A 27,222-nucleotide genomic window follows, 5' to 3' on the forward strand; every position below is an offset into this window, starting at 1 on the left:
GGATCAGTCAGGTCAAAGTCACCCCGTCTAAAATGTTTAAACCATTTTTGTGCCAAACTCTCCCTGGTAGCATGATCCCCATACAGTCCAAATGGCACAAACCATCCCAGCTGCCTTTGTTCCTCTGTAAAACTCGAAACAGAACAATATTCCAATATAACTGAAATTGGACAGTTTCCAGCTAACTCAATCTTGGTTGCCAACGTTTCGCCCCAGTGTGCTAATTTGGGCACGGCATTCAGTAACTAGAACACCTTGCAAGTGATAAATATAATTATGGATCTGTATTGAAGATACTATATGTAGGATGCTTATTAGTTTACAATATCACCTATTCAATACATTAAAATTTTTAAACAATTAGGAATTTATCTTTATTTCCATATTTCGCCTTTCATTGAAGGCATCGTCAGTCTCAGTACTACCTCAAGGCATAAATCACGTACCTGATTTGTATTTAAATTATAATTACTAATAATGTTGACATATTACAGTAGGGATAGTCAATGAGTAAAACAATGTTCAGCGATAATATGGATACCAACATATCAGCCGTTGGCTGTAAATTACCAGTTGTGAAGGATAACAGTGTCAAAATGTTAGGGTATATCTTACAAAGGTTATATTCACATATTTACATGGGGGCAGTCTAAGGAAAAGATACAAGTGATTGGCACCAATACGTAAGACCACAGGGTATTTAAGTGTCCAGCAACAGTGGTCCGACATGAAATATTGATGTTACACTATCAGAAATGTTAGGAAAATAATTACTAAATTTCAATGAGAAAAACAATGTTCATTAATAATATGGAGTTAAAAAGAATTATATTAACATATTTACATGGGGGCAGTCTAAGGTAAAAGGTACAAATAGTCGGCACCATTGCGTAAAACCACAGGGCATTTTAACAGTGCCCAACAGTGGTGGTCTGACATGAAACATTGATGCTATTCTATTAGAAAAGTTAGGAAATTACAAAGCTTATATTAACATATTTACATGGGAACAGTTTGGGGAGAAAGGATACAAAATGTCTGGCACCAATGTGCATAACAATAATTTCTGTGGATATCCCTGTTTCGTCAGATGCCAGATGAAGAGAATTTATGACAGTCCACGACAGCCTCCAAGTTACTGAAAAACTTCTTGACAGCTTGTTTATTAAATGCAAGTGTTCTGTTGATAGAAGTAACCTCAGGTTCCCACAAACTGAGTTTGGAATTTCTCCTAATTAAGCCTCGTGCCATATCTTTCCAACCTAGCTTCACTGCTTTATTACAATTATGTTGCATTTTGTTCCTTTCAGCATATTCGAACGTCATTCACCGAAGTTTGATTAGTCACACCATAAAATAATTTAGCCAAATATAATAAATGATGACACATTTCTTCTTGCAACTTACTGAAGACAGCTTTTCTCTCCATCTGTGGTGCTCCTACTAAACCCATTTTAAGTTTTTTATGTAATGTAGCTTTGTGAATATAAAATCAGTGACCTACAGTTTGCACTTCCTCACCTCCCTTAATTGCATCTACTTCATCTGAAGTTGTTCATCAGTCCAAGAAGCCTTGCCAGTATTTCTAATGCGAGTCCACGGCATCTGTAATAAGTATAGGTATAAAAATAAAAATAAAGGCGAAAGGCAGGCATTTATACAAGTGTAGGCACATGCTTCCCCTAGTGCACCATCACTACTGCATTGTCCTACATAGGAGGCTTGCAGTGGTGTCTCAACGGCGTACTAGCGCCAGCGTCTTGGAAAGGTGCAGTATTCCAACTGATGAGCCCGCTGCTGCACTGGAGCGAAACGCTGGTAATTTCACGACTGGAAAAGCCTAAAGACTTAAGAGCTTAAAAGTATAGGTATGTTAAGAGAGTGCTTATAAAGAATAAAATCCAATGTTATTTACATTGTTCTATATTAAGATTGCCCATTGTGTTAATTTTAAAATCTTCATATGGGGAAATCGGACGCACGAGGGGTGTTGGGACGCACAGCCGCGTGCAATTACCCCCCACTAGCGCCATTGGAGAAGTTAAGATGTGGAAGGTTATGCAAGTAGGAAACAAAATTTCTCTAAACTGGAATTAGCACCCAATTTGTTGTACTTTAAGGCCATACCACATTACTCCCAAATAAATCAGCTACTTCACACTTACCTTGAAATCAATGAAGCTTCACAATAGTATGAAAAGTCAAGATTAAATATAAAGTAGGCCTACAGTAGAAACGAGTGTATCAGCACCACAATGACAAGATCCGACAGAACTGAAGATAATGATATTGCCACTAGGCTAAGACAGTGAACAGGACTATACAGTACTGCCAGCTTCTGAAATGTAGGTGCGTACAATTACCCGCTGCATATGAAAACCCCTCCTTTCCTTACTATCATATCCCTGAATATTGACCATTCCTCCTGGGAAAACCTGTATATATATCAGAGGAAAGAAATACCTTATACTACACAAGGATTTCACGATAATAAAGTAAGATATTAACTGATAAAATAACATTACATTTATACTTAGGCATATCCTAGTTATAATAGATGTAACAATCTAGCTGTAACTATAGAAAAGTAGTTACACGAAATACCAGTTCAGAGATTATTATTAATATGTGCAAACAAAAATGGAAATTGCCATTAAATACTGAAATATCGAAAAGACAACACAAGGATTAGACAACAATAAAGCAAGCAAGATACTATCTAATAAAATAAATACACTACAATTCTAAACTGCATTTTAACTGATACAATAGAAATGTAGTTACATGTACCCATTGGCTTTCCCCAGCAAGTTTTTTGTTCTCTAGAGTGAAATGCCTCACGAAGTGCAAACACAGTTCAGCAAGGAATTTTTTCCAAAATGGAAGCGGGCAAACTTTATAAATTTTAGACTGCTAGTTTTGAAAATGACAGTAATTTCTGTTTTTTAGCTTATATTTTCATGTTATATGAGGAAACGTCACTATAACACATGCCATGCATCTATCAATAATAGGATCATCTCGCTGCATGTAGGGAAGAATTTTTGATGCAATATGTCTGTCTGGAAGAAAGAGATTGAGCTTGTTATTACTCAAAAATGCCATTTGTGGCTGAATTAAGAGCAAACATACACGTATTTCCCACTCATTTGTGAAAAGACTTGTATTTCTTGTTCATTGTATTTGCAATGTCAAAAAGCCAATCTTCCACAAGTAGTGGATGAAAAGTGTCTGAAGGATGAGGATCACTACAGACAAAGAATGAACACTTACAGAGGGAAAGAGAATTGAAGATGAAAAGGGTAGTATTTATAAGCTATGCATTTATCACAGAGGGTCAGTGTGACTAGTATACTGAAACTCAAAAGACGGATGAGTTTGAATTCCATCACTAGTCATCGTTAATGTGGTTGTCCATTACAACTGCAAGAAAATTGTAGGATGCTATTTTTCTCAACATCACACCCACTCTTAATCCTGGACCTAATTATATTAAAAATTAATATATCAGAATAGATGTTACAGTAGTACGGCATATTACACAAAATTACACAAAACTGAAAATCAGCTGCTGATGATGATGATGCTTGTTTAAAGGGGCCTAACATCCAAGGACATTGGCCCCTAATGGTGCGAGATGGACGATATGTTAATTACAATTTTAAAATGTATCCACTGACTAGAATTTAAAACAAATGAAGATGAGTAATGATGGTGAATTTAAAATAATCAGTGGATCTAATTCGCAATGCTTTATTTTCGGTAAAATGAAAGATAATTGGTTATGGCAGAATGAGACATTGCCTTAAAATTCAATAATACTAGGGGACCAGTGCGAGAAATCTCACATGTTCATAAAGTATGTGGTGTAGTAGCCCCCTGGTGAACTAAAGAATACACAAATCAGTACAATATTAGACAGTCTTACTTACCATTTAATGTAATCTTTGATTTTTTAACATTTATGGTATCCACTTTAATGGATGCAAATGGAAGAGCATTATTATACTGACGAATGCTCCGGAAGTAATTTTTGGTTTTACTAAAATGATTTTCTTAACTGATAATTACACACCAATATAGTTGGTCTGTTATTGGACATTATACATTTTCCAGCTAACTCATTCCTGGTTGCCAGCGTTTTGCCCCAGTGTGCTAAGTTGGGCTCATCAGTTGGTAAATAGCACACCTACCAAGACGCATGGCTAGTGCAAACCATGGAGGCCACTGCGTAAGCTACTTGGAGCCACAGGCAGTGCCAATGCACTATGAGAAACTTTGTCTCATTTTCAAAAATTTATGCCTGCCTCGCCATCAGATGATAAAGATGTATTTCAGGTTTCCTATGGGAATCAACATCTTTATCATGATAATTACAGCATATTATAATGACATAAAACAGCCGTCCCAGCACCTAAAATGTGAAGTGGACAACAATGATGGCACGTATTTTTCTACAGCAACAGTATTTGAAAATCGCACACTTCATACAATTTTGCTAACTCATTTTCTAAAAAAATTATTGATTTTTATGAAATGGGAGTGCAATTTATCACTGCTAATGTCTATTCTGTTTCTTCTGAATGCTCATTTGTCACGATCGGTTACTTGTGAGAGCTGTAAAAGGGATATATACGACTGAAATAATATATATGATATGCAAATGACTATTTTAAAACAAAACACATTAAAATATACAAACACAAACTAAAACAGAGTCAAATTAATAAAACGCAGGGAACAATAATACAAAGAGTAATACGAAACACGACGTTTATATGCGGTAAAACAAACCACTATCCCTCATAAAATGGATGACGAGGTCTGCCGACTTCTCGTCATCTCGCAGGATGAGGGAGATGGTACTCGGGAGTTTTAGACTACGGCACAGATCGACCAAGTCCATGCACTCCGTAAGGATGTGTACCACAGTAAGATGATCGCCACAAGTAAACACCGGGAGGGGTTCTCCTTTCAGTAAATAGGAGTGCGTTACTATTCCGTGGTCGATCCGAAGACGACATAATACCACTGCTTCCCTCCGAGAAGCCCGAAAGGAAGTCCTCCATACCTTCGTTGTACCTTCGATCGCTCTCAGCTTATTTGGCAGTGGAGTGGCCTGCCACTCCATCTCCCAATGGGACATAACTAAATGTCTCAGCTGAGAGCGAATATCGCTTGCGGGAACCTTGTAAGGCAACAGGGGCAATGTAACTGCCTCCTTGGCAGCCTTATCTGGTAACTCGTTTCCATCTACACCCATGTGACTAGGAAGCCACATAAACATGATTCTGGGGCTGGCATCTGAAGGTCTTGGATCCGCTGCACAAGAGGGTGCCGACGAAAACAGGTATCAATATACTGTAGCGAGCTCAAGGAGTCAGTACATAGCAGAAAGTGTCAGCGCTCATCGGACGGCATGTACTGCAGAGCTTCACAGATAGCATAGAGCTCTGCTGTCTAGACACTACAGGTTTCCGGAAGTGCGAAAAGAAACCTATCATTGTCGACAACGAACGCACACTCCACTTTCGTTTCTGCCCTCGAACCATCCATGTAAACGATGACTGAACCTGGGAACCGGCCAATAACAGACAGGAAGAGCCTCCAATAAATCGAAGGGTTCCTGTTTTCCTTCAGGCCAGTGTGCAGATCCAAGATTCAGGTCGTCGTATTATCCACGGAGGTACCCCACCTTGGTTCTCTAACAAGGCAGGGAACCGAAGGTATATCAAACAATCTGTGACTGCTATCCAAGCATATTCCAACCGGCCTCGTTGCTCGAGGATAAGCCTCATACAGCCGACGGTTTCCATTGTGGAATGTGCAAGGATAGCTTGGGTGAAGTGGCATCTGACGCAAATTTGCAGCATAGGACAGAAGCAATTGCTGGTGCCTCAGGTGTAAAGGCAGCACACCAGATTCAGCAAGCAGGCTAGGAATGGGGCTTGTACGAAAAGCTCCTGTTGCCAACCTAACCCTGCTGAGGTGGATGCTATTCAGTTTTGCAAGGACGCTTTGCCTTGCTGATCCATATGCTGCACTGCCGTAGTCTGACATGGATAAAATATTTGCCCTATAAAATCATAGGAGCACTGTGCGGTAAGCCCCCCAATTAGTACTGCAAAGAAACTTCAAAACATTCAACTTCTTAGTGCATTGCACCCTAACTGCCGCAGAAGTAGCGCCCACAATAATTTGCTATTGAATAGGAGCCCAAGAAATCGGTAAGTGTCAACTACGGGAAGAGCGACATTTCCTAAATAAAGCTCAGGAAGCGAGTGAAGAGTGTGCTTCCGGCAAAAGTGCTCAACAGAAGTCTTTGCGGTTGAAAATCGAAAGCCTTGTTCTAAAGTCCACTATTCCACTCTCCTAATAGCTTGCTGTAATTGTCGATCTGCCACTGCCACATTATGCGAGCTATAATGCAGAGCAAAACCATCCACATATAGCGACGGTATTACTGCTGAGCCAGCAGCAGTGACATTACCGTTTATGGCAATCACGAACAGTGACACTAAGAACCGATCCCTGTGGGACTCCATTTTCTCGAACGTGGTATTGTGAATATGTCCTCCCTACTTGGACACGGAATAGACGGAGGGACAAAAAATTTGCAACAAATACTGGCAAATTACCTTGGAATATCCATAGATGCAGGACTGAAAGGATACCATATCGCCATGTGGTGTCAGGCCTTTTCTAAGTCAAAGAAAACCACCACCAAATGCTGTGTGCAGAGAAATGCATCCTGGATAGAATTGTCCAAGCATACCAAGTGGTCAGTGGTCGAGCGAGCGGCTCAAAAACCACATTGGTACTTGGACAATAGTCCTTGTTTCTCCAGACACCACATAAGTCAGCGATTAACCATCCTCTCAAATACCTTACACAAACAGTTAGTAAGACAAATAGGTCTGTGACTTCCTGCATACTTAGGATTTTTGTCAGGCTTGAGGACAGGAATTACTATGCCCTCCCGCCACTGAGACGGAAACTTACCCTCTATCCAGATTCGGTTGAACACACGAAGGAGATATAACAGACTATCCTCACTAAGGTGTTTTAACATCTGGTTGTGGACACTGTCTGGTTCAGGAGACGTGTCCTTCCAAAGCGCCAAGGCGCTGCGGAGTTCCCACTCAGTAAAGGGCACGTTATAGTCCTCTGAAGCTTGAGGGGCTAAACTAAGGTGATGACGTTCTGCCTCCTGCTTCAGAGCAAGGAAATCACGATGGTAATTCCCGGAGCCAAACACATCCTCTAAATAACTGGCCAGATGGTTAGCAATCGAGAGCGGTTCAGTGATGTTACTGCCTGCAGTGGAAATTCCCGGTACAGAAGATGATCCTTGGATACCCGAAATATGTCAAAGTTTAGTCCACACTTGAGATGACTGAGTATGTGACGTCATAGACGACACACATCCCTCCCACGAAGCTTTCTTACTCTGTCGAATAAGAACTCGCGCCTTAGCAGGGTTTTTTAAATGTTACCACCAAATTGGCCACAGTAAGCTGCCTACGATAGCGTTTATGAGCACGACAGCATTTTTTGAAAGCTGCTGCAATTTCTTCGCTCCACCAAGGAATGAGTTTTCGGCGAAGAGTCCCTGAAAACTATGGAATAGACTCCTCAGCAGGAGCAAGAATAACTTGTGTTATGTAAGTGATATCGCCGTCTACGCTCCTCCTGGTCACGCCGTTAAAGACAGCTAGTGATATGAACTTTGGCCAATCAGCATGTTTAAGAATCCATCGAGGAGGAGCCTCGACGGATTTCTGTTTCAACAAAGTAAGAACAATGGGAAAATGGTCACTGTCACAGAGATCATAGTGTGCATACCACCGAAACAGGGGACCCAGTGTTCAGCTGCATAGACTGACGTCTTTGCGAGAGTATGCACTGTAACGTACACTGAAATGAGTTAGTTCACCTGTATTCAAAATACAAAAATCCAGCTCTCTTACTAATGTTTCCAAATCCCTTCCCCTGGGGCAAGGCATTTCAGAGCCTCATATAGGGTGATGAGTGTTAAAATCGCCCAATAGGAAGAATGGAGGTGGAAGCTGAACTGTAAGATCAGTTACACGATTTATATTAAGACGCTGGCCTGGTAAAAAATAAACATTACACACTGTTGCTATGACAGGCAGTGGTACCCACATCGCAACTGCTTCCAGTGGAGTTCGTAGAAGAACCTCTTCGCTATAGGTATCAGAACGATCACAAGTACCAACGCCACTGGATGCCCGGTAAGCATAATATCGTTCTGTTGATTATAGTCTGAAATTTCTCAAGACTGTGTGACGACCTGGTCTGAGATTGGTTTCCTGAATACAGACTATACTCGCCGCAAACTCACTAATGAGCTGGAGCAGCTCAGCAAGATGCCTGCCATAACCGTTACAATTCCACTGTAACAGTTCCATAGTGTGGACTAAAAGAGAGAGTGTTAGGTTATGAGTGACAAGATGCTCTTAAACCTAAACACTATCAACAGCCCGACGTCCATCCCTTCATCAACAGATGGTGGGAGTGATTCCCAGAATTTTGATGTATTTTGGGAGCGCAATTTCATCCTACGAGGGTAGCGCGCAGGTTTAGGAGCAGGCGTACCTGCTGGCGGTGATTCATACCCTCCAGATGGAGGGAATGATTTCCCCTTCGCAGGAGAAGTGCGGCAGTGCCAGGTAAGATGATGATGCTGCTTGTTGTTTAAACGGGCCTAACATCTAGGTCATTGGCCCCTAATGGTACGAAATGGGACGAAATGGTATGACAATTTAAAAATCCCTAATCCTCCACTGACCAGAATTCGAAAATGTGAGGACGAAGGATGAATGCAGCACCTGGTAAGGGCGGTCCACTTCTCCACCTTAGTTTCTTGTTTAGACGGGCTGGGAGATATTTTCCCATTCCTGGTGGACAATGCCGCCTCCGCCGAGTGGGAATGGCTTTCACCAAGCGCTGTGTGGTTGGAGACTTGGCCTCCCTCCCCTGTTGCGCCGGCTTAGAAGTCCCAGCCAGCACAAACTTATTTGTGGTCGAAGGGGGTGGTCTCCCTCTTCAGGCTTTTACTCTTTGCGGCTTTGCTCACAGGAGCAAGAGCCGCCTTGGGCGCAGCGATCGCAACAGGTTTAGAAGATACAATCGACGAACCTGGAAGACTCTGTGCTATCTTCGTGTAGTCTAACGTCTTGGCAGGTGCATTCATAGAATTGAACTTACGGCGCACTTCCTGGTAGGAAAGACCATTCAGGGTCTAGATCTCCTGGATCTTCTTCTCACCGAGATATACCGAACTGTTCCGATCTCGGAGTGAATGAAGACCAGGGCAGTTAGTGCACTTGTAAGGAGTTGCGCATTCTTCCACGCCATGAGGTATTCTGCCACATGTACCACATACAGACTGATTCGAGCAACGAGATACCATGTGCCCGAATCTCTGGTATTGATAGCAGCGCATGCAAGGCGGGATGTACGGCCTCACATCACAGCGATAGGTTGTTACCTTGACTTTTTCTGGTAGGTAACAATGACAATTTGATGGAGACAATGAACGCACCCTAGGCAACGTCTTCGCCGTTGACTTTGCGCGTAATGCGCTGGAGGTGTGTCACACCACGGTGCTTCGTGTCTTCCATAAACTCATTGTCAGTGTTCAAGATGACATTGTGGTGGAAGATAACTCCATGAACCAGATTCAAGGTGGTGTGCTCCTCCACTTTGACGGGAATATTACCAAAGTGGTCGCACTTGAGTAACCGATCAGCTTGCACGACAGTGCGAGTCTTTAGCAACAAACTACCGTTGCGCATTTTCTTCAGATCTTCCAGTTCGCCATAGACACCTATGTGCCTACTGAGCAAAATAGACTTTACCACCTTGAAGTCACTCCCATCAGTTCTGGCAGCAACCAGAAACCTAGGGAAGCTGGATCCCATTCCTTCATGCTGTGCTTGTTCCCAAAGGTTGATTGAACCCTTCAGGGAATCAAAAGTTAAAGACTTTGGTCGGGGACCACCTTGGGCAGGCTGAGGACGTTTCAAAGCCATGCTCGATATCATCCTCCCCTTATGCCACCCACTCCGATCAGGGGCCTCTGTAGCCAAACCAAGCAGCCAAGAGGCAATACCCACCTGGTCGTAGCAGGTATTGCCCAGGGTCCGATGATGGACGATTCCTAATACGGAATGGTTGTGGCAATGAGCACTAGCACTCCCTCCCTCCAATCACCCACAATAGCATGTACAACATAGCATGTACAGAGTAATAAATATAGAGAAAAAATAAAAAAACAATAATAATATGTCCTTCCGGCATTCGGCTGTGCGGGGACCTGTGCTGTCAGGCGGATACTACTGCACGGGTACATGGCGTTCCCACCTGCAGGCTTCCTGGGCGGTCGCAAGTTGGCTTTCGGGCGTAGTCGCACACGTAAGAAGCCCACCTCCAAACAGCATGCACATCAAGAAGTTTGAAGCGGTCTACAACCAACCCTAAAAAAAAATCAATATATATATATATATATATACATACTAGCAAGATACCCGTGCATCGCTGCGATATTATACTGAAATTTATAATTAAATGCTTAACGTATTATATATAATCCTCCGATATTCGCGATCTGACTTGTTTTCTGAGAGAATCCGCCGAAATTCGCGATCTGACTCATTTTCTGGGAGATTACAGCGAAGTTCCTCACATTTTTCAATCTTTCTTTCCAGCAATCAATTTCGTACTTCCCGAGGTAGGTCCAGGTATTCCACGTGGACAGTTCGGTCCCTAAATTTTTGCCATCCTTCCCTATAAGCATTTTTAGTATGGATGAAATCCTGAAGGAGATCCGGCGTGGTGTCGTCTTGGGTGCCTTGGCGGTACTGAACCCACGGCTTGACTGTATTCGTAGTCATTACCAGGCCAGGATCCGTTTCCAGCGCGGTCCGCACAATTTGACGACGATCCAGAACATCATTATTATTATTATTATTATTATTATTATTATTATTATTAGATGTTCTGGACCCCACAGCAAGATGCAAGACCGCTACTTGGCGGTAAATCACATCTGCTACCAATGTCATTGTTGACAATGTGACCAGCACCATTGTCGCGCGTAGGCAAGTGTGCGGGATTTCTGGCGATACGAATGACATACTTCCGTGCATTACTGACCTTATTATAGAGGTGAATAATTTGACAGTCAATCTCATTCCTATCATTTATTTCAAATGTGTTTAAATTTTTATTTATATGCCAGGAGAGTCTACTGTAATCTAAGAATGTTCTCCGAAGCAAAAGATGGCTGTTGAAATCGAACCCAGGAAAGATTTAAAATGATCGGTTTATGATCAGAATAAGTGCATCGAAAATCTACAGCGTGTTTCCAGTCATTCGACAGGGTCAGGAATGGAATGAATAAAGCCCCATCTAGCGGCGAAAATAGGAATTGTGCCGGCTGCCGAAGCACTCCTCTGGGGCAATGAGCGATGAATGACAAATGAAATTAAATATTGGACAGTGTTTCTGGAATGAATGATGACAGGGAAAACCGGAGTATCCGGAGAAAACCTGTCCCGCCTCCGATTTGTCCAGCACGAATATCACATGGAGTGATCGGGATTTGAACAACGGAACCCAGCTGTGAGAGGCCGGCGCGCTGCCGAGTGAGCAACGGAGGCTCCTTGTAAGTACATTATGAACAGTAAAATCAATTGGTCTCACCTCCTTTTACACACCACCGCCGTTAAGTTTATTTACCCCCCCTCCCCCACCAAAGAAAAATTAAAAGAAGGCGTGTTTCTTTATGTTTAAAGGAGATTCCAAACACCAATGTTCACGTCTATTACCTTCAGTTTTGAGACATAAGTATCCCCATAAAAATAATTCACCTTTTCTTGACTTCCTTTCACCCCGCCCCTCCACGCAGGTGAATTTTCCGGCAAAAAATACTTGTTTCTTTAATAGTAAATGATCTTCTAAATACCAATTATCACGACTCTTAAATTCTTCAGTTTTTGATTTGTGTGTCCTCATGAAAGGAATTCAACTCCTTTTCACTCCCGCCGCCCAAGATGGTTTCCCCTTCAAAACGCGTTTTTTTGTTGTTTTTTTTTTGTTTTTAAAGGAGAGCCAAATACCAATTTTCACGTCTGTAACAACTTTAATTTTTATTAGATGTATGTATTCTCATACAATTAAGTCAATTAGTTTTTCAATTCTTTCACCCCCCCACTTCTTGGATTTTCCGAAAATACACGTTTCTTTATTTTTAAAGCAGATTCCAAATATCAAATTTCACGTCTGTAACATCTTCATTTTTGAGATATCAGTAGCCTAATTAAAAGAAATCGACACCATTTTCAGTTACTTTTACACACACCCCCCTTCCACCCAAGTGGTATTTCCGAAAACTAAAAATACATGTTTCCTTGCTTTTAATAGAGATAAAAATACCATTTTCACTTCTGTAACATGTTAAGTTTTTTGATATATACTGTAGAAATTCTCATTTTAAAATTTCACCCCTTTTTATTTCCCCTTAAGGGGAGTTTCCAAAAACAAATCACCTACGTTTCTTTACATTTACAGGAAATTACAAATACCCACTTTTTACGTCTGTAACATTTTACCTTTCTCAGATATTCTCTAGATATAGTCTTTCAAAAAATTCACCCCAATTTGTCACTCCAGTTTAACTGCCATTAATTGGATTTTCCAAAAACAAAAAATACGTGTTTCTTTATTTTTAAAGGAGATCCCATATACAAATTTTCCGTTCTGTAATATCTTCAGTTTCTGAGATATATGTATCCTCATAAACGGATTCAAACCTTTTACACCCCTCCTATTGGGATTTACAGAAAACAAAAAAATACGTGTTCCTTTATTTTTAAAGGAGATTCTAAATACCAATCTTTACATTTGTAAACTTTTAAAGTTTTAAGATGTAGACACACGCATTTTAAAAATTCACCCCCGTTTTCAACCCCCATTATTTGGATTTTTGAAAAAACGAAAAAATACCTGCTTCTTTATTTTTAAAGTAGATCCCAAATACCTATTTTGAGGTCTGTAATATCTTCAGGTTCTGAAATATAAGTAGCCTCATTAAAGGCATTCAACCCCCTTTTCCCCCTTTTCCACCCTTCCCATTGGGATTTTCCAAAAGCAAAAAAATTGTTTCTTTATTTTTAAAAGAGATCCCAAATACCTATATTCAGGTCTGTAATATCTTAAGTTTCTGAGATATTAGTATCCTCATTAAATGCATTCAACCCATTATTCACCCTTTTACACCCCTCCTATTGGGATTTACAGAAAACAAAAAAATATGTGTTCCTTTACTTTTAAAGGTGATTCTAAATATCAATTTTGACATGGGCAAACTTTTAAAGTTTTGAGATATAGATACAGTCATTTTAAAATTCTACCCCCTTTTCACCCCCAGAATTCGGATGTTCCAAAAGCAAAAAAATCGTTTCTTTATTTTTAAAAGAGATCCCAAATACCTATTTTCAGGTCTGAAATATCTTCAGTTTCTGAGATATAAGTATCCTCATTAAAGGCATTCAACCCCTTTTTCACCCCTCCTATTGGGATTTTCCAAAAACAAAAAATATGTGTTTCTTTATTTTTAAAGGAGATTCTAAATACCAATTTTTATATCTATAAACTTTAAAAGTTTGGAGATATAGATATACACATTTTAAAAATTCACCCTCTTTTCACACCCCGCCCCATTAATTGGATTTTCCAAAAACAAAAAAAAACACATGCTTTTTGTTTTTAAAGGAGATTCCAAACACCAGATTTTAGGTCTGTAATATCGTCAGTTTCTTTTTTTTTTGCTAGTTGCTCTACGTCGCACCGACTCAGATAGGTCTTATGGCGACGATGGGACAGGAAATGGCTAGGAGTGGGAAGGAATCGGCCGTGGCCTTAATTAAGGTACAGCCCCAGCATTTGCCTGGTGTGAAAATGGGAAACCACGGAAAATCATCTTCAGGGCTGCCGATAGTGGGGTTCGAACCTACTATCTCCCGAATACTGGACACTGGCCACAATTAAGCGACTGCAGCTATCGAGCTCAGTCGTCAGTTTCTGAGATATAAGTATCCTCATTAAAGGCATTCAATCCATTTTTCACCCCTTTTCTCCCCTCCTATTGGGATTTTCCGAAAACAAAAAAATATGTGTTTCTTTATTTTTAATGAAGATTCTAAATACCTATTTTTACATCTGTAAACTTTAAAATTTTGAGATATAGATGCACTGTTTTTAAAAATTCACCCCCTTTTCACCCTCCAATTAATTGGATTTTCCAAAAACAAAAGTTACGAGTTTCTTTATTTTTAAAAGAGATCAAAAGTACCAATTTTCAGGTCTGTAATATCTTCAGTTTCTGAGATATAAGTACCGGTATTCTGATTAAAGGCATTCAACCCCTTTTTCACCGTTTTTCACCCCTCCTATTGGGATTTTCTGAAAACAAAAAATACGTGTTTCCTTATTTTTAAAGGAGATTCTAAATACCAATTTTTACATCTGTAAACTTTCAAAGTTTTGAGATATAGATACACTCATTTTAAAATTTCAACCCCCTTTTCACCCCCTTAGCAAAGGAATATCCAAAAATCCTCTCTTAGCGAGCACCTACATCTTAATATGAATCTATGCCCAAAATTTAATTTCTTTATGTCCAGTAGTTTTGGCTCGGCGATGATGAATCAGTCAGTCAGTCAGTCAGTCAGTCAGTCAGGACAAGTTATTTTATATAGATATAAAATAAGAGTTTTGTCCGTATGCTGCTCATAATTTAAAAAGTATGGTATTTCTGTATTGGTTGTGTCCACAGTAACAAGGTAATGCACTTTTTAATGTTTTGTAATTTCTGTCTGTCTGTCTGTCTGTCTGTCTGTCTGTCTGTCTGTCTGTCTGTCTGTCTGTATGTATGTATGTATACGCATCACTAGAAAACGGCTCAAGAGAATTTAATGAAAATCGGTATGTAAAGTCGGGGAATAAGTCTCTACAATCTAGGCCGTAAATAATTTTATTCACACTGAGAGAAAATTTAACTTTCAAATATTTATGTTATTAGTGGTTCTATCTTAATGAAAATCGGTATGCAAAGTCGTAGAATTAGTCGCTACAATCTAGGCTATGAATGCTTTTATTCACACTCAGTGAAATGATAGTTTAGGGGAAGACCTAAAATGTAATTCTTAAATATTTATGTTATTAGTGGTACTGTCGATAAATACTACATAACTAAAGTTATATAGTATTAAATTTCTAATAATTTATTTCTTATACATATTTGGCAGATGGCTATGATAACAGAGATATTAATGAATTTGGATTTTTGTTACTTAAGTTCATATCAGCGCCGAGTCAGGAGAAAATGGGGAACAAAATTTAATGAAAATCGGTATGTAAAGGAACTAGAGTCTTCACTACAAATAATTTCATAACCCTAATATCAGAGTCAAAAGAAAACTAAACGTGAAGGCCTGCAATATAGAAAGCTCTTAAAATTGATTAACAATACCATTACATTGAGCATTGTTTGTTGTGATGTGCTTTGTGTCTTCTGTTGTCACTCATCTCCGATAGATGGGATTACTGTTGCGTATCGAGGGTTTTTAAAAATTTGCCTTACTTTGCACCAACACGGATAGGTCTTATGGCGACGATGGGATAGGAAAGGGCTAGGAGTGGGAAGGAAGTGGCCGTGGCCTTAATTAAGGTACAGCCCCTGCAGTTGCCTGGTGTGAAAATGGGAAACCACGAAAAACCATCTTCAGGACTGTCGACAGTGGGGTTCAAACCCACTATCTCCTGGATGCAAGCTCATAGCTGCGCGCCCCTAACCGCACAGCCAACTTGCAAAGTAATACCAAGTATAACAGCCTGACTGAATATTGACAGGAAGTAGCTTGGGAGTTCGATAACTTTATTCTTTAGCATGCCATTCCTCTTGTTCATAAATTTTCTGATACTACTGGTACATAACACTCTGGCTCATCATAGTATTCAAGCTATTCAATCCCTATTCTGTGACACTGATTGGAATGAGCAGTGTGCACACATAAATAATGGTAGAGGAGTGTTCACGACTATCCGCGGCCTGGTCATTCCAGCACTGGGACTTTGGACTGTTAGATCAGCACCGTAGTACCAATATAGCTGGTTGGTTATTGGACATTTTCCATCTAACTCATTCCTGGTTGCCAGCGTTTCGCCCCAGTATGCTGAGTAAGAAAATGTGTAGTTTTTAATTTGATCGAGTATTTTATATGATAACGTTGCTTTTAATCGCTGCATTCTTACCGAAATTTTTGTAATGACCTATGTTGACTTCAGTTAGAAAACCACAAAGACAGTCTTTCTGAGAATCCCGTAGCGAAGCATGGGTACATCAGCTAGTATAAAATAAAGAGGGGACCAATGGCCACATGACCCTTTTAGTCGCCTTCTACAACAGGCACGGTTTACCTGTGGTTGTATTCACCCCCTCCCACAGGGGGTCCAACATGCGATACCAAGCCGCAATCCATGTCCGCGCCAATCTCGTCCCTTTTAGTCGTCTCTTACGTGAGACAGAGGATACAGGGAGTGTATTCTACATCTGCATCCCCCACCCACAGGGAGTGTTGTGTTAACCTTTCATTTGCCTCTTACGACAGGCAGGGGATATTGTGGGTGTATTCTTCATCTGCACCCCCCACCCACAGGGGGTGTGAAAATCAGCCCTTCCAGTAAGATTCCCTATGTGCAGAGAAATATTATAATGACGTTCTTTTTTTTTTTTTTTTTTTTTTTTTTTTACAACTGCTTTAACAGTCTTACAATGATGATGGAATAGGGAAGGGCCTTAAATATGGTATACCGAGCTCGATAGCTGCAGTCGCTTAAGTGCGGCCAGTATCCAGTATTCGGGAGATAGTAGGTTCGAACCCCACTGTCGGCAGCCCTGAAAATGGTTTTCCGTGGTTTCCCATTTTCACACCAGGAAAATGCTGGGGCTGTACCTTAATCAAGGCCACGGCCGCTTCCTTCCTACTCCTAGCCCTTTCCTGTCCCATCGCCGCCGTAAGACCTATATGTGTTGGTGCGACGTAATACAACTAGCAAAAAATAAATAAATAAATAAATAAATAAATAAATAAATATGGTACAGCCCCAAGCATTTGCCTGGTGTGAAAATGGGAAACCAGGGAAAACCATCTTCAGAGCTGCCAACATTGGGGTCGAACCCACTATCTCCCGAATGCAAGCTGATACCTATGTGACCCAAACCACATGGCTACTAGCTCAGTGTAATGAACAGTAGTAAAGCTTGAGAATAGATAGAAGAGCTGAGCTTTTCCAGAATCACCCTAAAAAAATAGCCACATATCTTATTTGAATTTGAAATACTACTGAAATGTACGTACAGTAAACCTGTGTAGCACAGACCTACAGGGTTTTGTTCTCACTAAAGCCCAGGGTAAGTGGAGCGAGTTCAGCCTTCCCAGGTTGCCTGATGGGAGCAAGCGAGAAGAGAGGTTGCCTATACTTATTCCATGTGTGCTAGCTACAGTATTTTTGGGCTGGCTTACCCTAGTGAATTGCTGTTCTCTAGAGTGAAAAACTGTGTATCTTATGGCTATTTTATAAAATAAGTGCCTTATATTTTATATACCACTTCTATAGACATAAACATGTTCTTAGATTATATATTTCTTCAGTAGAAAAAGAATGATGGGAGATAGGGTACACATCCACAGTGAACTATTTTTTTAAATTTTTTTTTCAAAAATGAAAACCTGTTCGGTATCTGTCTTTTGAGCAAAAATTTTATTTCAAAGGAAGGATAGGCTGTTCTAGCAAAATATTTCTCAGAAAAATGGAAAATAAGCTTAAACGTTTCAAGAAATGTAGTACAAGAAATACCAGGAATTGGCAGAGAACAAAACATGAACATGTCATTGTTGATATTAATATTATTTCATGAAAGGCTGTGTTCTGTTCAGCTTACCCAAAGAAAATTCCCATGCTTTCTTACTGGTAATGAAAGAAAAGTAAAGGACCGGAAGTTCCAATTAGATAATGGAAAACATCCAAGGAATAATGATAGCAGTAAAGTGATGGATGTCAACTAATCAAAGCTGGACTACAATCTCTGGTTATGAAATAGAAGTTAGCTGGCTGACAGTTTTCAAAATATCAAACTGTAAGGCTACGTTATACCAACATGCACTCCTTCATACAAGTAGCTTTGAATAAAAAGCCAACTTTTCAAGTCAATATTCATAACAAGCAGAAAGTTAATATTGTCAATAGATACCCTGACCTGCTTTAGTAGGGATGATGACTGTGGTATTTACCTTTCATAGAATTACAAGATATTAGAACCCCTCTCACAATTTAAATGAAATCAACGAAAAAAAGAACATTGTACTTGAAACATTCATTCCATATATTTGTCAGAACTTCTATAATAAAAACGAACACCGCCTCCATCTCTCCAACTCACTACCACTCCCCCCTCCCCACCCTCTCCCCAGCAGCCCTGCACCCCCCCTTCCCTCCTCCCATCCTCGCAAACACAGCTGAGCCAATAATAGACTCGATCGTATGAATGGGACCGTTAACTTTGAGAAGGCCAGGCCGGTTCGACAGGACAACCACCTTTTAAGAACCGTAAATTTAGTTTTCTTCACACCCATTTACACTTTTTACTTATAAGTCCAAGTTTCTCACACAACCTCGTTTTTTCCATTACAGATTCGAACTTCATTGACGGTTTCCACTACGGTCACTTAGAGTTTACCATGCACCTGTTACTTCTCTAACACAGCTTCTCGATTTTGCCGCTGCCTTCCAGACCATTTACAATAAGGCAAATACACCTAGACAACATTGGAAATAATCTTCAAGAACGGGACCACTAAAATGAGAAGAAACTGAGAATGCTGCTATTCTAAAATTTTAAATTCATAGGTGTTTTTCCATCACTTATCACATACATTTCATCTGGCACATTGCCTCCTCTCAAACTTGGTTTCTCAAGCTTTTTCGCTCCCCTCCTAGCCATTCATGGGATGGTGTTTCTATAAAGACAGACTCTCAGCCTGAATTTTCAACACAGTGATTTCGTCCTGTTTTTGAATTGTTATGAAACTAAACAAAATTTTTGTCTAAGAGGTCCGCAACCTCACTATTAACACTTATTGTTTCGTTTCCGTCTGTTACCTTTTATTTTATTTTCTTCTTAGGTTTAGCACATTTTTTTGATATAAGTAGTTTTATATTAACCCTTTTTCGCTGAATTTCTCACCGCAAGTTATTTATTACTCATCTAGTGATGTAAATATTGTATATTGTTATTATTTCCGTCTGTCTTCTGTTTTTCATTTGTTCCTTCATTATGTTTTAGCACATTTTTAGCTTGTATTATGTAAATTACTTTAACCCCCCTTATTTCACTGAAGATGGCTCAATCGAGTCGAAACATGTTTGAATTTTATTGCTCCATCTAATGACGGAATTATGTTTTGTACTGAATTAGGAGGATATATTTAATTTTTTTCCTTTGTAAAGTTTCATAGAATGACAATATCATAGTCTGATGTAGTATGCTGAGTACTTCAGAATCTTCAACACAGAGACTATAATTTAATGTATCCCCATTTTAAACCTCCTTTTATCGTCTCCATAAGACATATCTGTGGCGGTGCGACGTAAAGCAAATAGCAAAAAAAACTCCTTTTACAGTATATTTTAATATGACAAATATTAAACTAGCATGTTATCTGTTGTTTGTTCACAGGATTGATGTCACTGGTACACACATCAACATGCAAAAATAAAAGCATGTCTTGCTTACTTGCTTAACTTTACATGTATATTCTCTACACTGGACCAAAATAAAAATGTATCACAGCATAGTCCATGTTCTATTATGAAGAACATAATATAAAGGAAATACAGGAAAGTCAATCATAAGATGACGAGTGTTTCGCACCAGTGCGACATAGGTTAAACATAATATGTTCACTTTCACAAAGCAACAATGGAGGCAAGACAAGAATGGAATAGTTTTAAATCATATGGTGCATTGCTAGTGAAAAGATAAGCACCACAACTTCTCAGATAAGACAGTATATGTAATTGTTAATATCAGATAGATGTGATTATATTTTGGGTTATTGCTGTGTGAAAGATGTAAACAGTGGGAATTCTCCAAAAGATTATCATGTCTACCAATATGGGTCATAAAAGCATCAATATAAATATGGTTAATATTATTCCTTCTGATATGCATTCCATGAGGGGAAACTTGTAGCACCTTTAATTCATTACATATAAACTGAATTTAATGGCAATGCAATTTCTGATTCAACACAGACAATTTACTTTCTGGATACTTCTCTACTTCTAAAACACAAATTGTCAGAGAACTGGATCCCATTCAATAATATTCTCAAGTATCTGACATTTTGTGATGCTTTACTTGTATACCATTGTTGCCCACTTTTGTCAGTGTTCTAAGGATTGAAAACCTTGTAACATGTCAGTCAAGACAACAACTCTGGAACATGTTTTGATACATGAATTGACTTTTCACTTCACTGTATTTATCATGATTAGTTTATCATTACCTTGTACCTCTTTGTTCAAGGGTCTTGTCATAACAACAGCAATAAACGGTAGAAAAGACGGCCATCGGGTACAAATTTTCTTTTGCAGTTTGAAGAAAGTATTCCCAATGTGTAATTGCAGCAAGTCATCATAATTCTACATGTAAATTATATTCAATGTTGATTTCAACTGCAAATATTTTAAAATACTAGTCAGTAAGGACCTTGTTTTGAATCACATTCATTAGTTCTGTTCCCAAAAAAATTGATAAAGGATGTGGACAACAGTAGTAGCCCTTTCCAAATAACCTTTATAACAATGTGAAATTCTTCAAATCCCTTATTTTCTAACAGACTGACCTCTGGGTCTATGCAGAAAGTAATCTTAAGTATTCTCTATATGGTACTAGACAGCATATTGTGGCATGGTGACCCTCTGCGTCCGTAACGCCAATGTAACAGCGGGAGGTAGGACAAGCTAGCCAGCTCCAACCGCTCACTCATCACCAAGGAAGGCCCACCCTCTCCTTACTCCCATCACCAAGTGAAGGTCAGCCGCTTGCGGATTGGTCAGCGCCCCCACTGCAGCTATCTGGATTGTCGTGCTCGCGTATTGGAGGCCTCCGACGTTATGGAAGAATCTGGACAGGGCATGGAGAGTATTCGCCTTCGGGAAGACTCCGGAGGCGTGTCCCTTCTAGAAGCATCCAGTTGACATTGGCCCAGTATTTAAGTCAGGAGTGGTCTACGGAGTTGAGTTAGTTAGAGTTAGTTGCTGTAGTTCATTTGGTGTGAGTTAGCGAAGAGTGCAGTCAGTGACAGCCTGGGATGAGGTGTCAGTCTGTTGTAGTATCTGTCTGTTGGAGCCAAGGACGAGGACTCGTTCCTGTTTCCCTGGCGTTGTGTGTCTGAGTCTCTCCAGGCCGGCTGCTGTAGAAGAACCTTGGGTGTTCTGGAGCAGCGCAAAGGGAACACTGGGTGTCGACGTGTGCGGACTGCAAACGGAGTTTGACGGATTGAGTGAACAGCGGATACTATCCCAAGCTGCGAGACTGACGTGTAGACTGCAGACCGCAACAGTGCTAACAAGTGTGACTGTGTGGCTGAGTGAGTGTAGCGTAAGTGATCGAAGACTCTGTGTGCATGTGTCACTGTAGATGAAACATGAGAGGCTAACAGAGAGAGCGTGAACCGTGTAAGTATATATCCGTGTACTTATGTAAGTTGTAAGCTAGGCAATCATGTGTGTGTGTGTGTGTGTGTGTGTGTGTGTGTGTGTGTGTGTGTGTGTGCGTGTGTGTGTGTGTGTGTGTAAATGTGTAGTTTTTTTTTTGCTAGTGGCTTTACGTCGCACCGACACAGATAGGTCTTATGGCGACGATGGGATAGGAAACGCCTAGGAGTTGGAAGGAAGCGGCCGTGGCCTTAATTAAGGTACAGCCCCAGCATTTGCCTGGTGTGAAAATGGGAAACCACGGAAAACCATTTTCAGGGCTGCCGATAGTGGGATTCGAACCTACTATCTCCCGGATGCAAGCTCACAGCCGCGCGCCTCTACGCGCACGGCCAACTCGCCCGGTAATGTGTAGTTTTAGTCCTTACTAAATACCTTTTAGAAATAGTACGCTACCAGGTTCTGTCGTATTTATTTACCCTGCCAACACGTCACAATATTAATTATTATACAGTACTAGTATGGTTCAAGAAAAATAATGCCGTATATAAGGATCATTTGCAGTTTTATTTCCTTTTATCAGAATATATTCAATCAGCTAATGAACAATCAGATAGTGAAGTACAAACGAGAACAATATAAAGCTACATTTTCCATACATTTTCCCTTGAGTTTTTAACGAAGACCAAGCCCCCATCTAAGCCGGAGGACCAGTGATCGGATACCCTTGGACAGTCAATTTTTCTCCATTCTTCCTCCAGCCAATAGCACTTGGTCTATGCAATTATGTTCTGACCCAGCCAATGTCACTAGTCCTAGATTTTGCAGTTCTATGTGTTCCAACAAAGCTACAGGCTACAAGGCTTCAAACATACACATTTTTGTTGTGCAAGTAGTACAACCTGTGACAATAAAGTTCGGTGAACAGCCCTGTACTATCAACGTAGATGAACAATGCACGACAGTGACTGTACTGTCCTTCTAAATAGTCCCCTCCCATAACTAAGCATTGCTGAGATCGGCGATACACGTCCTGGAAACTTTCCAAGAAGACTTCCTTTGAGATGGTGTTCAAAAGCCTCGTCACGTTTCATTGGATGTCAGGAAGATCGTCAAATCTCTTTCCTTTCAAAGCAAGTTTGACCCGTGGGAATAGGAGAAATCCTGTGAAGCCTCTAAACGTGTCTACTTCTGATCGGCAGTCAAGTGATGTGGCACAAGACGAGAACACGTTTTCCTCTTTCCTAAATTCTGGGTAACGATTTGTCGCATGGATTCACAGTTAATCTGCAGTTCATCCGCTATCATGCACACAGTTAATCGCTGATCGTTCGTGATTAATGTCCTCACTTTCTCTATGTTGTTGTCACTTACAGCGGTCGCCGGTCTTCCGCTATGGGGGTTGTCAGAATCACTTTCCCAGCCTCCTCGAGAATGGGTGAACCACTCGTAGACACAATTCAAGGACCGTGCTTGATCCTCATAAACTCGTACCAGCATCGCATGCGTTTCTTTCGTTGTCTTGCCAAGCTTAAAACAAAAGTGTACATTGCTCTTTTGGTCGTTCATGTTCCTGTTCGCAGTTAAGAACCAAAGCACTAAACATGCACTGTGTCAAACAGGTCTTACATGGCACACACACGATGCTCAACTGAACAACGCTGGGAGCAGGTGGTCAAAACCTGCTGCTACGCAGGTGCAGCATTGCATGTCGCCAGTATTGCTGGATCGACCGTTCTGACTTCATTCACCGAACTTTATTGTCAGAGGTTGTGTATATGAGAAGCGAAAGCATGCCATATACTGTATACAAACATTTTCTACCTTGATAGTTTTATCACGACTAGCAGTTGCCAACCAAGTAAAATCAGGATGCCAGTCACAAGCAAATACAGGTCCACTGTGGGCTGTGAACTGATGGTAGCAGCGTTCTGGGCGACGCAAATCCCACAGTTGAACATTACCATTCTCTGACACAGCAGCGAAAGCATGATGAAGATGAGGACTAAACTGGACGTCACGTACACTTTCTGTATTGCTGCAAAGAGAAAACAGTAGTATTCACTACAACTAAACAAAAAATGTTATGCACTCAAAGAAGTTTAATACCAGAAATTTATGATATCACGTGTGTTGTTTTTTTTTTTTTTTTTTTTTTTTAGGACATATTTCTTGAATTCTATAGTATTTTCACTCAACTTACCTGAGTACAAATTATAGTAGTTTATAAGATAGACAAACCTAAAGTTGGGACACTCAGGCAACAACTTCTGTGATAAGAACTGTTAGTACTTTTTTTTTTTACAAGTTGCTTTACGTCACACTGATACAGATAGGTCTTATGGCAATGATGGGATAGAAATAGACTAGGAGTAGGAAGGAAGTGGCCATGGCCAAAAAATTCCTCAAACAATGTGTAATCTCAGAATTTATTTCACCTCAACAGCTACAACTTCGCTAGAATGAATAAAAATGTGTGAAAATAGGAAACCATGGAAAACCATCTTCAGGGCTGCCAATAGTGGGGTTTGAACCCACTATCTCCCGAATGCAACCTCACAGCTGTGCACTCCTAACCCCATGGCCAACTTGCTCAGTAAGGAACTGTTAAAATTGGGCAATAATTATCATACAATACATGACAGTCATTCATACTTTATTAAGAAATGAACAATAATTTGCAAAAGTACCACTTGGAAAAGTACAGTTGACAACAAAACATAATATAACAATAGAGGAAAGTGCCCAAAACTGGACCCCATTTTGTTTCTGATGAAGAAAAAATAGAAAATATTAAGAAATTATGTTTTAAGAGCATGTAATATTTACTTCAAAAGGTTATGCACTGTTTACATTTTACTATTAGAAAATATAATTAAAAATGAGTATTTAAAAAATATTTCCTAAAATCCTACACTTTGATGATTAGAAAAAGTTGCCGAAATCGGACCCCTTGTAAAAAATAATCAAAATAACGCTAAACAAAATTAGAAAAATGTATTAAATCAGAGAAAACATTGCCTAATCAATTTTCAAAGTATAATATAACTATTACAGGTTTCAGTATAAAAAAATATGCATAATACATTCAAAATAGACACAAATAATATATAGCATAATTAAATCGTTCAGCAACAAAAATCGCAAATGTACATATCCTTTTCAATCCCAGCACAATCCGCATGGGCCCACAGAGAGCACATAATGCACATGACCCAAAGTTCTCCTTAGGAATCCTCCGAAAATTTGCTGTCACAAAACATGCACCAAGCATCATCATCTTTGGATGGGGAAACTCCCAGGAGATGCTCCAATTCAGATGTTCCAGATGAAATGCTGTTTTCATCTTCGGTGCTTGTTTCTTTCACATTTGCCTCAAAATTTAGTTGCCATTTCATGAGTCCTTTCTCCTTTCTTGAAGGCTCTACCGCTGAACAACGTACCCGGCCATGATTGCTTTTACGTCCTTGAGCAGGATTCCGTGCTTGCTTTTCAGTTTCCTTGGCTTCTTTAGCTCTTTTAGCTTCTACCAATTCGGCTTTACAAGGCATAGATGTGATAACCGTAGTACTACAGGCCTTTTATCCCCTAATGTGGATCCTCTTTTTGATTTTTGGAATGGGAGTAATGTCAAACGGGCTTGTCATAGAAGATGTGGAACACTGTGGATCCTCAAGTGTAAGTGATGACAAAGGAATTTCCTGAACTGCCGAAGATGTTGATGGTTGGTTTGCATTGAATTCTACAGTAACCTGTGGTTCATCTACATCACATTCTTCTCTGTAAAGCTCCAATTTCCTCCTGTTTGTTTCTTTAACACATTCATAGAAAGAGGAATCTGTTTTTTGATTGCCTCTTCAATGTATTCGGCATCTGAGAACAGCTTCTTGTTCAATGGTTATATGCCTGTTACTTTAAATCCACTGATTGCTATTTGAGCTGTTTGGCATCTAATATAGGCTCTGCCAAACAGTTCCACTGCATCAAAAGTATTGACAGAATGATCATTGTGCCTTAACCACTGCCTGATTTCCTCGCTGTAGTAAACCTTCAGAGGACCCATAAAAGTTTTATCCAAAGATTGTAGTTTGTGTGAGGAGGCAACAACACAATGATAACACATCGATCACATCAATATTCTGTGTGTGGCTAAAGTGGCCATCCAAGAACAACAGTACAGGTTTTTCCTTCGTAGGATTGGCAAACTCAATCAAGTGTCAAAACCACTGAGTGAAGGAGTTGATTTGGATCCACCCTGAAGGATGCGCTGCAAAAATTGCTCCTGATGGAGCCCCTTTCTTCAACTGTTCACTCATATTTTTCCCTCGGAAAAATTACTAAAGGGGACACAAATGAGCCATTAGCATTCATACAAGCAACAACCGTTATAAGGGCCCCACGTTCCCCTGATGTCAAAGCGGCTACTGATTTTTTACCCTTAAGCCCAATTACTTTCACTACTTCAGACTATACCACAGAAATGCCACTCTCATCAACGTTGTAAACTCTGTCAGAAGTGAATTTACCATTCTCATATAGATCTACCAGTAGGTTATAGAATTTCTGTGTGTTTTCTTTGCTGAACCCAAGAGCCCTGCTATAGGATGTTCCAGTAGGCTTTCTTTCTGACGGTTTGGTTTTGTGGCGTTGAAGAAAAAGTTTAACCTACTTCTTCCCAGGAAATTTCGTCTTTGAAAGGATGGTCAATGTTATTTCTCTCTGCCAATTGTACAGCCATTCTTTGCAGGTCATTACGAGTAAGTCCAAAAAAAGAACCTTCCATAACAAGACAATAGTGAACCAGCTTCTCTTCAAGATCTTTACCCAAAACTGTAGGTCTCCCTCTTGTTTTTGCTGCTTTCTCAGGTGTACCGTACTTCATATTAGACAACCTCATGAGTGTTGTTTTCGGAACACTAAACTGTTTACTGGCCTTCTTCCAACCCATCTTTTTTCCAATCAGCATCAATAGCTTTAGTCATTTTAGACAGACTCCACTTTCTTTGATCAACCTTCTCCATTATCTTCTTGGAATCTGCAACAGAATTCCAAGAGAATAAGAGTATTTACAAATACAGGCAGACTTTAAGCATGAAAAAATAAGGGGTCCGGTTTAGGCAACTGTGGGGGTCCAGTTTGTGCGACTATAGACAACATTTTGTTAACCCAATACATTTCTTTTTTTGCTAGGGGCTTTACGTCGCGCCGACACAGATAGGTCTTATGGCGACGATGGGATAGGAAAGGCCTAGGAGTTGGAAGGAAGCGGCCGTGGCCTTAATTAAGGTACAGCCCCAGCATTTGCCTGGTGTGAAAATGGGAAACCACGGAAAACCATTTTCAGGGCTGCCGATAGTGAGATTCGAACCTACTATCTCCCGGATGCAAGCTCACAGCCGCGCGCCTCTACGC

The 27,222-nt window shown here is 40.1% G+C and overlaps 1 protein-coding gene across 2 annotated transcripts in view; it reads right to left on the reverse strand.

Moving 5' to 3' along the window:
• Window positions 1-27,222, reverse strand: part of Wdr24 (WD repeat domain 24) — a 347,230-nt gene that overhangs the window by 248,044 nt on the left and 71,964 nt on the right. For both annotated transcript variants that reach the window (XM_067141743.2, XM_067141742.2), the window contains exon 5: window positions 23,635-23,848. In XM_067141743.2, the coding sequence (XP_066997844.1) occupies window positions 23,635-23,848 (214 nt within the window). The remainder of the gene's footprint in view (window positions 1-23,634; window positions 23,849-27,222) is intronic.

This window comes from Anabrus simplex, chromosome 2, assembly GCF_040414725.1.
Source record: "Anabrus simplex isolate iqAnaSimp1 chromosome 2, ASM4041472v1, whole genome shotgun sequence".
In the NCBI taxonomy this organism is placed as follows: domain Eukaryota; kingdom Metazoa; phylum Arthropoda; class Insecta; order Orthoptera; family Tettigoniidae; genus Anabrus; species Anabrus simplex.